This window comes from Loxodonta africana, chromosome X (genome assembly GCF_030014295.1).
Source record: "Loxodonta africana isolate mLoxAfr1 chromosome X, mLoxAfr1.hap2, whole genome shotgun sequence".
NCBI lineage: Eukaryota > Metazoa > Chordata > Mammalia > Proboscidea > Elephantidae > Loxodonta > Loxodonta africana.
Window position 1 is genome coordinate 158,705,146 of NC_087369.1, and position 13,137 is coordinate 158,718,282.

Below are 13,137 nucleotides of genomic sequence, written 5' to 3' on the forward strand. Positions count from 1 at the left end.
AAAGTAACACTCGGTGCCACCTTTCCACCATCACCAGTACGCTTTTTGCTCTGTAATTTAAAGAAAACCTGTTTTACCTGCAGAGTTCACTTCACATAGCACACATTTATACGGAGGTGTAACAGTGTTTCAACATGTGACGTGCTCAGGCAAACAGCAGAAACTCAGTTGTTACGATGCCTGTCTCTGCCTTCCAGAGGAAAGGGCTGGGATATAAAAGTCGTTTCTAAACCTAAGGCACTGCTCAAATCTAAAACAGTGGTACAGTATTCTGAACAGCAAAGATCTAGGAAATGAGAAAGAACACTTACCTTTTTCTAAGCCAAGGCTGCTGGCCAGAAAGGACCACTGGTCTGCTTCCAACTATTTGCAACCCTGAAAACTCATTAACATTAGGACAATTAATTTGCAGTCATGTTTTAGCCAATGGTTTAAGCAAGATTTGTTGAAGTGATTTCAGGAAACATATACCCATTGTGGGTGTGTGCATGTATGTGTACACGTGTGTGTATATCTGTGTGTCTACCACAGGAACTGAAGCCGAACGCTGCTGTGGTCACTCACTTGCAGCCATGGGCTAGAGAAAGGCAAGCAGATTTTGGTTATATATCTTAAGCCTGAGCATGTACTGACAGACAGGCCTGGGGAGGGTAAGCAGAAAAATGATTACAAACAGAGTAATCAAGCACACTCCACAAGACAAGAGCTGCTACTGCTTTAAGTACATAATAAAAATAATACAGTTTTCGTAGAGAAATGTTCTTCGAAAGAACACAGGTTCTTCAAAAGGAAACACTCACGAGAGCATGAAAAGTGCTAACTGTTCCAAGGTTACGCTAGCTGGGATTTCTGGCACCCAGGTATTCGTTCTTGACTCACTGACACAGAAGACGATGTCAGAGTCAAAAAGAAAGATGTATATATATGTATATATATATATATACACATATACCAAAAAAAAAAAAAGAAACCAAACCGAGTGCCGTTGAGTCGATTCCGACTCATAGCGACCCTATAGGACAGAGTAGAACTGCCCCACAGAGTTTCCAAGGAGCGCCTGGTGGATTTGAACTGCCGACCCTTTGGTTAGCAGCCATAGCACTTAACTACTATGCCACCAGGGTTTCCTATATAAGATGGTAAAACCCAATTTACTGTATTTTGCAACCTGCAGTATTTTTTCACTAGCAACACTCTGACACAGCTCTCATGAGCAATCTGGAGTCCCTCGCAGGCTCCATTATATTCTCTATGAGCTCAAATGTGAATCATTAATTGTTAATTGTTAAATGGAATAAACGTTATTTTAAGATTTGAAAATATGTACTAAATGCAACTTATTCCTTCAATGCGGATTCTTTTAGAAACTTGGAGAGTTATCGTTTGTAAAAACAACGTGGATATGCACTCGCTGTAGTCCCCACATTGGTAGGAAAACCCAGAAATGAGAGACAATGGAGATACTTACAAGGAAAACAAACCCGCTCTTTTACTTAGCACCTCTCTGCCTGTAAGACAAGACAATTAGATGACAGAAACAAGACCATCTGAGATAAGTAAACGTGACTTTGTGTATTTTGTTTTATACAGACATTTTGTTGTCCAGGTTCAGGTCACTGTAGCTGTATGAAGTAAAAGAAGACGAGCCCTGCGCGTCAAGGTGGTGAACTGGGAAGGAGCTGATGTAATCTCCCAGGCCGCACGGATGTTCATTCACAATTCTGAACCAAGGAAGAGAGACAAGAGGAAGGTTAGGCAAGAAAATGCTGATGGTGCCACCTGCTGCCCCAGCCTCCCTTCAGGGTGGCCTGGGGGACACTGGCAGGCCCCCTCCAGGAGCTGCTGACATGGTGGCACTGTTCTAAGTGTCACACGCATGCCCAGTCCCCAAACTGACCCAAGCTGCCCCTCTCGGTTTCCAAGAGAGCTTCTCAAGGAGAGAGAAACAAAGACCTTTTGGTTTCGGAAACATGGGGCGAGAGACTAATTCTGAAGACATCACTAACCCCCCACCCTAAGTGATGATCTGCGTGCTTGTCAAACAGCTGGTGGACAGGAACTCGGTGGAACCTCCGGCATCTGGGGGAAAGAGCCTATTCTTTTAATGTGTGGCAGGAAGTGTGGGGCAGAAAATTAGAATCAAGTCATCTACATGCTCAAAACTGACTTAGTAGAAAACCCTTCTACATCTTTACTTTGGAGCCCACGCTGTTTTCTTCCTGCCCTCCAAAGTTACACTCTGCAGACTGCTCTGTGACAGAAGGAAACTAAGGAGAATTTAAGGTCAGTTACACCTTTCAGGCACCATGAAGATGAAATGAGGCCTTACCAGGGTGAGGTGACACAGGTTTATTCTTCTTCCTCCCGTCAAAACACATCTGAGGATTTTGCAGAAATTTTATGGTATCTTTTACATGTCCCTTTTGGTTGTCAAGAGGGGCATCTGAACTTGAGAGAGGTGGCTCCGTCTGGCCAACTACATCGATGGTGTTGTCGCACATCCAGCCCTGTGGCTCGCCACTCAGGTTATTGAACCCTCCCAGTGTGTGCTGTGCTCCATATGAGTTTATGGTTTTAGTAGTGTGGCCAACCATTTTCTTCAAAGATGGTCTGGAAAGAGGTGTTCCGGTTAGAATCATTGATTATTCCTCTACTGAGGATTTGTACTGAAAGCAGCTTTATTCTTTAGTTAATTTCTAAGAAACACCCTGGAACTAAATAAACTTTCAGAATCATAGACTGGGAAGGTTGGAAGGGACTCTAGAGATTACAGAATACAACTTAGGTCCTATGAAGCTCTAGAGTCTTGGGAAGTACTTAGGGCTCCAGAACTCTGTCCCCACTTCAGGTTGATCAAGGACATGGCCAGTAAGGCGTAGTTAACCTTTGGCCCTCAATTTCCCACATGTAAAACAAGGATATTAAATATTCAACTCCAAGAGTTGCAATGAGAATGAAAGTAATGTGAAATGCCTGACATATGGCCATCACTCAATAAATGTTGCCCCCTTCTCTTTTTTTTATCAGAGGGCAGTAAAGAGTGTTTGGATTGAATTATGTTCCCCCAAAATATGTACTGAAATCCTAATCCCTGTACCTACAGATGCAATCTCCTTTGGAAATAGGGTCATCTTTGTTATGTTAATTAGGCCATACCCAAGTAGGGTGGGTTCTAAATCTAATCACTCCTGAGTTATAAAAAGAACAGAGTGGACCAGAGGCAAGACAGATGCTTTTTGATGACGGAGGCAGTTGAATTTAGAAGCCCAGGACCTCCAAGGACTGTTGGCTACTAGAAGATAAAATAGACAAAGGACGTCCCCCTACAGCTACACCCTGAATTCAGACTTGTACCCTCCTGAACTGTGAGAGGATAAATGTCTGTTCTTTAAGGCCGCCCACTTCTGGTATTTGTGCTATAGCAGCACTAGATGAGGCCTTTGTCTCTCTGCACCTCAGTTTCCCTACATGTAAAAATGGAGATAATAATCCTTCCCTAGCCAGGTGTTGTCAGGATCAGAGTTTGTTTCTGTAAGTCAAGTGCTCGACAGTGCTTGGTACAAACTAAGAGCTCAATAAATATTGTCTAATTCTAGGACAGTCAATCCCAGTTCCACGAAGTTGAGTGTAATAAGCCCACAGGGTGACTCACCTTGACCCTTTAGCCTGAGTTAATGGGTCTTTTGCATTTTCCAAAGGAATTTTCGCATTACTGTTAAATGACTTGGTTTCATTCATTATGTGGTCTCCACTAGCATGAAGGTAGGTCAGTTTCATTGGAATTTTGCCAGTATTCATTTTGTTTTTGAGTTTATGGGGCATATTGATATCATTGAAAATTGCTAGAAAAAAAGAAGAACAAGATTAAAACCAGAGTTTAAACAACAAATGCACAGGTGATGGCTATGCTCCTGACTGCTCTTAGGATCCAAATCCAAAGCAAGTGAGTCTGTGTGTGGGGTGGGGCTGGGGCTGGTGGGGGAGGTTTCCTAAAGGCAGTAAGAGACAGGGTGAGGCAGGCCCACTGGCCCCGAGTGGCTTCATTTTCTGCAGCCATGGCCTTGGCCAGGAAAGCACAGGGCCACCATGTGGCATAGCTGCTTGCCCTACCCTCAAAGCACCAAGGGGCTACCTTTAAGGAACTTGTCTTCTTCCCTTTGGGTCAGGACAGGAGTGCACCATGATTCTCATCCCTCTCCTGAATTAGCCACCTGGCAAATCCGCCTCTTATTTTAGTCTCACCTCAGACATGACCTCCTCCCTTAAGCTTTCCTTTCCTCACTGCCCTGAGGCAGACCCAGGTGCTCCTACCGCTGCTATGTTCTCATTGCATTTTGCCCAAATGTCTTTGAATGCAATTATCTGTGGTAGTTGTTTGCTTATGTCTGTCTTTCCACTGGCTATGGTTCCTAGAAGCTGAGGGCCTTGTCTTTTCATCTTTGTATCCCCGCCACCCAGTGCTGAGTGCCTGACTTCTGAGTCCCAGACCCACTTGCAGGAGGGAGATGGATGGATGATGTTCTCACATGCCAATTCCTGCTACTATACAGTAGGTTTTGCTCAGAAGGAAATCAACAATAAATTTTAGAGGCACTCGGGTATCCCAGACACACTTCAGTTTTTCTTAATGAGGTGGAAGTGAAATTCTACCTGTGGTCAAGCACACATGCCTTACTAGGCTCTGAGTGGATGTACTAGCTCTCCTTAGTTAGGATCTACTAGCTAATCACATCTATTAGCACAACATGAAAATAGTTAACAGCAGCAGCTAATGTTTATTGAGAGTTTACTATATGCCAGACACTATTTTTAGCATGGCATGGATTATCTTGTTGAAATTTCATGCCTGCCCTATGAGGAGGAAAACATTAGTTTCCTCTTTTACAGGTGGGAAAAACTGAGGACAGAAAGGTTGAGTAACTTGGCCAAAGCCACACAGCTTAGATGTGGAGGAGCCTGGCTATGAACCTAGGCAGGCTAGCTCCTAAACGGTGACTAACAGAACTCAAAAGGCAAGCAAACCTGAAGAGGCCATTTCATCTAATGACTCATCATCAGATCCTGTCCTTCCGTCATCATCATTTGTCTCATCCGCCTCCACCCTGTTGTATCCAGGTGTTCCTGAGGCCTGCAGTTAAAAACAGAAAACCGTGATCATGCCTAACGGTCAATCATCCTGGCTGAGTTATTTCAAAGAAGAGAGGATTCAAAGGGCTGGACTGGGTGCAATTCAAAGGCAAAACCTAAGCTCTTTAAATGGCCCCAAGAATCTACAAGGGGCAGGAAGAGATGGTCCGAGCTGTGTCTTCCAGCTACTTTGGGTTGGCCTTCGTTCTCTGCCCACAAGGGATCCTATCACCTTAAAAAACCAACCCAAAAACCCAAACCCAAAGCTGTTGCCCTTGAGTCGATTCTGAGTCATACTGATCCTACAGGACAGAGTAGAACTGCCCCATAGGGTTCCCAAGGTGCACCGTGGATTCAAACTGCAGACATTTAGGTTAGAAGACGAATGCTTAACCACCGTGCCACCAGGGCTCCTACCTTAGCCAAGGTGGGGCCAAATGCTGAATAGCTAAAAAGTTCCTGGCTGTTGCTTGTGATAAAATTTCTCAGTCCAACGAGCTGAACGATCTTTGAGATGGTAACTCCCAGTACCTTTCAGAAATGACACTTCTATTCTAGATTCTTGCGCTACTTAAATATATGAACGCCCATAGCCAGGGAATGGTGAACAGGCAACATACCAGTTTTGCGGCATAGACTCTAAAGATGGAGGAAAAAAGCCTTGAATGCATACAATCCATTAAAAGACAAGAAGTTAGAGGAAGCAAATGTATATAAAACAGAACCAAAGAGCACTAACCATCAGGGAAAAACAAAGGATAAATTTGAGTGCATTAAAATTATGAATTTCTGTTCAGCAAAAGACAGTAAGAGACTATAAGGCAAATGACAGTGTGGCAGAAGATACCTGCAATACACATTTCCAAAAGATTCATAAGGGTAGGTAAAAACTCCTACAAATCAATCAGAAAAAGGCAGATAACCAAAGAAGAAATGTGCAGATGACTTGAGAAAAGGCACTTTGCCAAAGCAGATATCCAAATGGCCAATAAACATATGAAGAGTTCTCAACCTCAGCAGCCATCAAAAACTATTGATAGGTCCAATGACATTAAAGTTAAGAACGTCTGTTCCGCAGGAGGCAACGTTAAAAGAAAGACAAGGCATCAGCTGGAAGAAGGCATCCGCAACACATATAACATATCTAGAGCATTTAAAGAACTACAAGTCAGAAAAAGGCAAATTAATCCAAAAGCAAAATGCGCAAAAGACCTGAACAAGCATCTCTCGCAAGAGAGTAAAATAATCGGGGAAATGCAAATACGATACTATATTTCAGTACCACCAGACTGGCAAAGACGAGGCAGTCGGCAAGAATGGGAAGCAACAGGAATTCTTACACACCGCCTGTAGGGGTCAGGAGACTGACTTTGGAAGAATTTATGTCGCTCTTTCTCATTCTTTGCATAATTTCCTCTATTCTCTATTTAAAGGAAAATAAAAATCCAAACATGAAAACACAGATTAAAAACCAGACAGCGGTCCTGAAGAAGTTGATTATTTCCAGTTTGCAAAAGCGGCCAATATTTGTGATTGGTCTAAAACCATAAACTTAACCAACAAAAGGCCCTTGGACACCAGGCTCCATCTTCTAATTCCAGTTTCACACTCATCTATAAAGTGCCTTAAATGGCGGCAGTTGTACTTGTTATTATAACATGGAAATCCCAGTGACAACTTCTCCCTCCTAACTTAGCAGTCGTGGAAATTCATTATTTAAGACTAAGCACATATTACTGCATGCCAATCTGAGCTTTTAACTTAATTTTAGCCTCAAAAGACTGTTACGAAAACTGGTCATAATGAAAAGTGCGTCCCAGTGATGCGACACTATCAGAGATTTCTTTACGGGAAAGAGAAGAAACACAGGAGACAGAGGAGGGATGTGTTCTAGGGAGGGAGAAGAACTCCCTCCCCAGTGCCCCTTCTTGTCCTGAAGGTGGGAAAAAAGAGCTGCAGCTCCCTGGCCTCCTCAGGGTGATTCATGTACCGACAGAGAGGCCCTGCAGCACCTCAGCCTGGACCTCCTTGCTCCCTGATGTGAGTGACAGGCGTGAGGCCCTGCCTTGAAAACAGCCTGCCCTTTGGCCACCGCTCCTCACTCAGTTGCTGCCATTTCTGGTCCAGTTTAGAAGAAACTCTAACTGCCACCAGCCCCCACCACGACTCCAGTAATTTGGTTCAAATGAACTTTGTTCCTAGAGATTAGGTCAACTGAGGCATCAATGTAATGGCCACCAGTGGGTATGGCCAATCAAAGAAGAGGGCCTTCCATTTAGGAGAGGTCAGATCCTTGGATAAGGAAAGAGTATAGTGGGAAAACCACTAGGCATTTGCACAGAACTTATTTCTGATTTTCAAAAACATGTTCTGATACCGTGTGTCCATTGCTGTTTCAAACAAAAAATCAAATCCCAAAAACATAGAGTACCTTTTTTCTCTCCAATCTTTCCTACAAATTTTGCAATGAAAGTCTTTCACGTTCCTTCTTTTCTTTCTCAGCTTCCTCCTAACTTTTTATTTTGGCATCCCCGTTCCAAGAAATTTGTACAAAAATACCACCTAATCTTCTTCTGTTTCAGCAACACCAGAGAATGCTAGTTTAAAGAATTCAGCAGTAAACACTACCCAGCGTAACAAAGCAATGGCATCTTTTGCTCCAGAGTTCTCATATACATGACATTCATAAATTAATAGTCTCCAAAGCACTTGTTAGAATGCACGAAACCAGGCTAAATATTTTCTTGAAGATTTAGAAGGCACGTTGTTCTCCTCCAGGAGCTCAAGGTGATCATGAGGAACATCAGACCATAAGGTTTAAAAATAAGTGACTGTGTAGCTAGCCAGTAACATAGCAACCGGAGCCACAACTCTTACATTTATCAAAAGCACTGGGAGAATTCCTTCTCAAAGGGACTTCCTCATCGAATGCAAATGTCTACTATCCTTTCTGTAACATATCGCCAGTTTTCATGAGTGGTACACTAAACTTGGAAATAGAAATTGGCAATGCTAATAATTCATACAGTCTGGGGATCTAGTTACGTAGTGATTTGAATGTGGATGGATGAGACATTCTTACTGGTTGATTTGATGAAACTCCTAGAGGTATTCGTGTTATTCTTTTCTGTTGGGGGATGGGGTGGGAGGTGTAGTTGTGAGTGTCGTGTGTGGCACCGCAGAATGCAAAATTGGGAAAACTGACACAGGATGTTAAACCTGTGCGAGCAATTTGGATTTGCTGTCACCAGACTGCTATTTTGTTTATGTAGACAAACTAAAGGGCTGCTGATCTTTAAGTTGCCCCTGTCTCACTCTAGGATATTGCCAAGGGTGGCTGAGAGTGGCTGAGAGTAGCCTGCAGTGGTATTAGACGGCAGCTAGAGTGTAATTAAAAAGGTAAACCAGTTGCCGTTGAGTCTTTTCATCTGGAGTCCCTGGGTGCTACAAATGGTTAATGTTGCTTGGCTGCGAACAGAAAGGTTGGAGGGTCGAGTAAACCCTGAGGTGCCTTGGAACAAAGGCCTGGGGATCTGCTTCCAAAAAATCAGCTATTGAAAGCGCTGTGGAGCACAGTTCTACTCTGACATACGGGGTCACCATGAGTCAGTGACAACTTGATGGCAACTAACAACAACTTAAGAAATTGGCCAAGGTCTGTGTGAGGGGTACTAGGTATTATTCTGAAGGAGTTCTAAAAGTGACCTGGATAAGCCAATGCACCACCTAATACATATTGAAAAAAAAATTAAGTAAAAACAAACAAAAACTGGTGCAAACTGTTAACGTGAGCTCAGCTGCTAACCAAAAGGTCGGAGGACTGAGCCCACCCGGAGGTGCCTCAGAAGAAAGGCCTGGTGATCTGCTTCTGAAAAGTCAGCCATTGAGAGCCCTATGGAGCACAGTTCTACTCTGACACACATGGGGTCACTAAGAGTCTGAGTTCAGTCGACAACAACTAGTTTTTAATGTCAAAATGCAGACAGGAACTCTGCAACTGCTCATCTTCTTTCTTGGAGGGAGAGATTTGTGCTTTGGGTTTCAATTGAACTTTCTCGACTGGTTCTTCTCCCCTGATAAAGTGCAGAGCCAGCAAACCTGAGACGGTATTCCTCGATCCTGGTAGTTCTGATATCCCTTCTTCGTTTTCACGTCCTTTCGTCGCTGGTCATCTTCAAACACGGAGAAATCTCCGCCTAGTCCTGTAGTTGCTTTCTTTGCCAGCACTTTCATTTTCCAAATGACACTGGGAATATTTAAGTAACAGTTAGTATTTATCTTGGTCTCCACCATATACAGCTTGCAGTAGTATCTGCATTTTTAGAGTTAAATTGCTTGTGTAGAATACATTTTACACCAGATTCATATTTTCTCTGTTGTTACCATGCAGGATTTGCACAATTTCACCCTCTTTAAAGGCGGGAAACTAACCCTTGAGAGTAGGAAAAGAATTCTATCAAGTAGTAGACTGCTTTGTATCATACATGCACATATGACAGAGACAAAGTCTCCTTCCTTCTTAACTGTTTTAAAGACACGGGATCCTCCAAAAGGCCACACCCCAGCTCACATGGGAATGGAAGGGCGATTCAGAGAAGTGTCTGGTGGTGCCTGGATGAGGAACGTCCAGTGACTGGTATTCAGGGCTTTCAAAATGCGAAATTAATTAGGTCATTTATGTGAGATGAATAATATAATTTATAGTCTTTTGCCATTCACAATATCCCCTTCTCCTCCTTTAATGCAGAAAGTACATGGAAAGTAGTTGATTGTATTTCAAAGAACATTTAATACCTAAGAACAGAGGCAGTAGAGTTGTGCAGTTATTCCTTGCAGGCAGTGGACAGAGGTTTCCATCACAGGACCAAACATAAAACGGGCCTCAAGACCAAGGATCCAGAAAACCTCAGACTGAGTTTGAATGTCCATACCTGTCCATGTGCCCTGCTGCCCACAGGACAGCATTCCAGCAATAACTTGCCTGGCTGATGAAACTCAGGTGTCACAAAGGTCATGGGACAGCATGCAAAGCAAAACAGGATTAAGTATAATTTGCAGTTTTGCAAATTATAAAGTTACAAAAGTCTTTAAAAACAAGGGGCTGAGACCAGTGAATGCAAATGAAAACACTCTTGTGTGATCACTCCATTGCTCTTGCTGAGACGAGAGCCTGGCCTAGAGCTAGGTTCTCTTTCAGCATTTGTATCTCACATCTTACTGGCACATGATTCATGGAGCCTAAAAAGGGCTAAGCGTTCACCTGAAAACCAGTGGCCTCTCTGCTAAGCCACTGACAAAGGCTTGGGAAGTTTTTTGTACTTGTTTAGAAGGCCATAAGTCATTTCTGATTCATACGGAAGAAAAAGTCAATTAGTCTTTTAGAATTTATAAGACACTTGACTTGAAAATAAATTTACGACTTTCAAAATTTGGGCCTTTGTTCAAAAGTCAAAGCCAGCCACAATGTACAGTATGGAAAGGATGAGTTTGGGCTGACCTCTCTTGCATTTCTTTTCTTGCTCTATCCTCTTCTCCTTCTCTGGCTTGCCATTCCTGAGCAAGACTTCGTTTTTCTGACAGGAGTTTTGCTATGTCCTCGACACTCATAGTCCTGGATATGCTTTTAACGCTGGCCTCTAGTTTAAACAAACATAGGAAACAATTAGTTTGGGAAACTTGCTGCCTCCTCAGTTCAACAAAGAGGTGCAACACAACCATAAACATTCAAAAGCGAAACAGTATGTGCATAGCTCTAAACTCTATAAACAAGAAGTCATCTACAGATTGTGCTCAAAACCCAACATCCCCCCTCAAAACATCAGTAGCATTTTGTTCCTTTTTATCAACTACTTGTTCCAAAATGGAATAACGTGCTTGTACTTTGGTTCTAGCTGTTTTAGGACAGTTGAATAAATTGACCCTATGTGAAAAGATGAAACATATTGCATATAGAGGAAGACATGTTTATGCTAGAGTCAAAGGATCAGAAAAAAAATCTTAAATGCTAGACTAAACAAAAATACAACCGGCACACGTTTTGAGATTTGTACATGGTTTTTACTAAATAATTACTGTTCAGCTAAACACTGAGAGCAGTATATTACTGTATTTGGTTGATTATAAAGTGGTTAACTATAGAAACTAAAGAAACCACGGCTATCAGGAAAATAGGTGACCACCTGGAGGCCTGTTAGCCTAGTAACTTAGTCTACATGCCTAATTCCCTCATTTGAACAAACCACGTAGGAAAAGGAAAAATTTTTTAGATATCAGGAATGAACACTTGGAAAGATGACTTCTATCATAAAAGGATTCACTGTGGAATTCCTTCCAAAAGTAAAATGCCTTCATGTGTTTAAAATTAAGTAATGTCCTCAGGTATTAAGAATATATGTGACAGGCAAAATACCAACACAGTGCTTCGAGGAACCCACATATTGTGCAAACCATGATATGCTACATGCTATGGTCTGTCTGTGGCAGCTTACCTACATCTCTGGATGGAAACCTGCCCATGTGCAAATGGCTAGATGTGTTCTCTCTGATGATGGAAATACTTTAGGGCCATTCAAAGAACCATCCAGAATCAGAGCTGGAAGGGACAGTAGGGATCACCTAGGCCAACCCTCTTGTCCAACCAGAACTTCTTCTAACATTGGTTCCAAAAATGAATTTTCCAAAACAACAAGGGGGTGGGAGTAAGAAGTTTTATAAAGAACAAACAGGCAGAGAAGATGCATTCCAGTGTCCCAGTATTTTGTGAAATTCTCTTGATCTAAAAGAAAGATCACGCTGTAAACTTCTCTAAATTGGGGAATAAAATGAAGTTGGCCATTCCCAAACCATGCTAGTTACCTTAAGAGTTTCAGTGTGGTCAAAGTAAAGTTCTTGGTGAAAGAACTTACCTTCCTTGATCCTATTTTTGTGGCTCGGAGCCTGACGTTTGTTAATGGCTTTAGAAACGGCATCTTTTCTCTTTTTGGTAATACTTATTAATGTATCTGGTGCACACAGGGTGTCTTGAACAGGTGTTACTTTATAAACATCAGAAGATGTAGCTGACTGTCTTGATACGATAGGTAAAGGCGACAGAGGGTCATTCTGTTGGATTTGCCTGCTGGGAAAAAGTAATAGTTAATGAGCAAGTATGATGTGGTTTTGTCATGAAGGAGTGCTAATTTCATAAAATATAATGTCTTGGTATCATGAGATAACAATATCATAATCTGGAAATTTTTATAACAGACAAAAGTAAATCTAAAGGTTAAAAAAAAGTTTTTCTTTACATTTACATTACCAGGCATACCTCACTATTTCATTTTGGTGAAATGTGTCCTGGTAAACACTTATCCAGCGCAGCTGCCGATGAGCAAGCTACTTACCTGCCGGGAGAGGGCGGATGCTGCCTGCTTGCAGAAGATGGCCGTCTGTAACGTGATATGTTCGAAGATGCTCGCTTCTTGACAATTTCTGATTTCTGAACAGATCAGTACGGTAAGATAAGAAATTACTAACATTTATTTTACTGCAGCTGGCTTTTCAAGGGAAAAATATTCTGAATAAAACACAATTACAGTTCCAGTTTTCCTTAATGCTTGACAATTTCCCTTAGTGCCTCTTAGCATTAGGTATAGAGATACAGTCTTCCAGAATAGTGATTCATATTATACAATTCAAGCAGGTAACAGAAACAACAAATTATAAAGTCTTTTTTTTTTCTTCAAAACCTAATTTCATTTCCAAATCCTAATTAAGGGTTTGGAACCCTTCTCAAAAAGTTTTCTTCAGAGTTTAGAAACATAGTTCATATAAGCTGTTACATTTTCTCTCTTGCACTAAAAATTAGTTAATCTTCCAGTTTTTGTGGGGAAAACTCTGGTACAATGAATATCAGAGAATTTTAAGGGATTAGTTTAAACAAGTTATCCTGTTGGAGAAATTTTATTGCAGAATACTATAAATAAGAAGTCACATACACTGTGAAATCTGACCTATCATGATCTATACAAC

General features: G+C 41.9%; 1 protein-coding gene across 1 annotated transcript; it reads right to left on the reverse strand.

Moving 5' to 3' along the window:
* Window positions 1-1,356: 1,356 nt before the first annotated feature.
* On the reverse strand, window positions 1,357-12,241 carry LOC111747809 (MAP7 domain-containing protein 3-like). Its single transcript, XM_023539469.2, has 7 exons — window positions 12,033-12,241; window positions 10,625-10,763; window positions 9,226-9,373; window positions 5,023-5,128; window positions 3,653-3,842; window positions 2,330-2,610; window positions 1,357-1,721 (listed from the first exon to the last, which is right to left on the reverse strand). Exons 2-7 carry the CDS (start codon window positions 10,732-10,734, stop codon window positions 1,714-1,716), a joined length of 843 nt encoding a protein of 280 aa, XP_023395237.2. The 5' UTR covers window positions 10,735-10,763; window positions 12,033-12,241; the 3' UTR covers window positions 1,357-1,713.
* Window positions 12,242-13,137: the final 896 nt, after the last annotated feature.

Coding starts and splice junctions, on each gene's coding strand:
- LOC111747809 (XM_023539469.2), bottom strand. CDS start 10,734: ATGAGTGTCGAGGACATAGCAAAACTCCTGTCAGAAAAACGAAGTCTT. Junction 3,843..5,022: donor AGATGAAATGGCCTCTTCAG/GTTTGCTTGCCT, acceptor CTTTTTTTCTAG/CAATTTTCAATGATATCAAT. Junction 2,611..3,652: donor ACTCAGGCTAAAGGGTCAAG/GTGAGTCACCCT, acceptor ACCTCTTTCCAG/ACCATCTTTGAAGAAAATGG.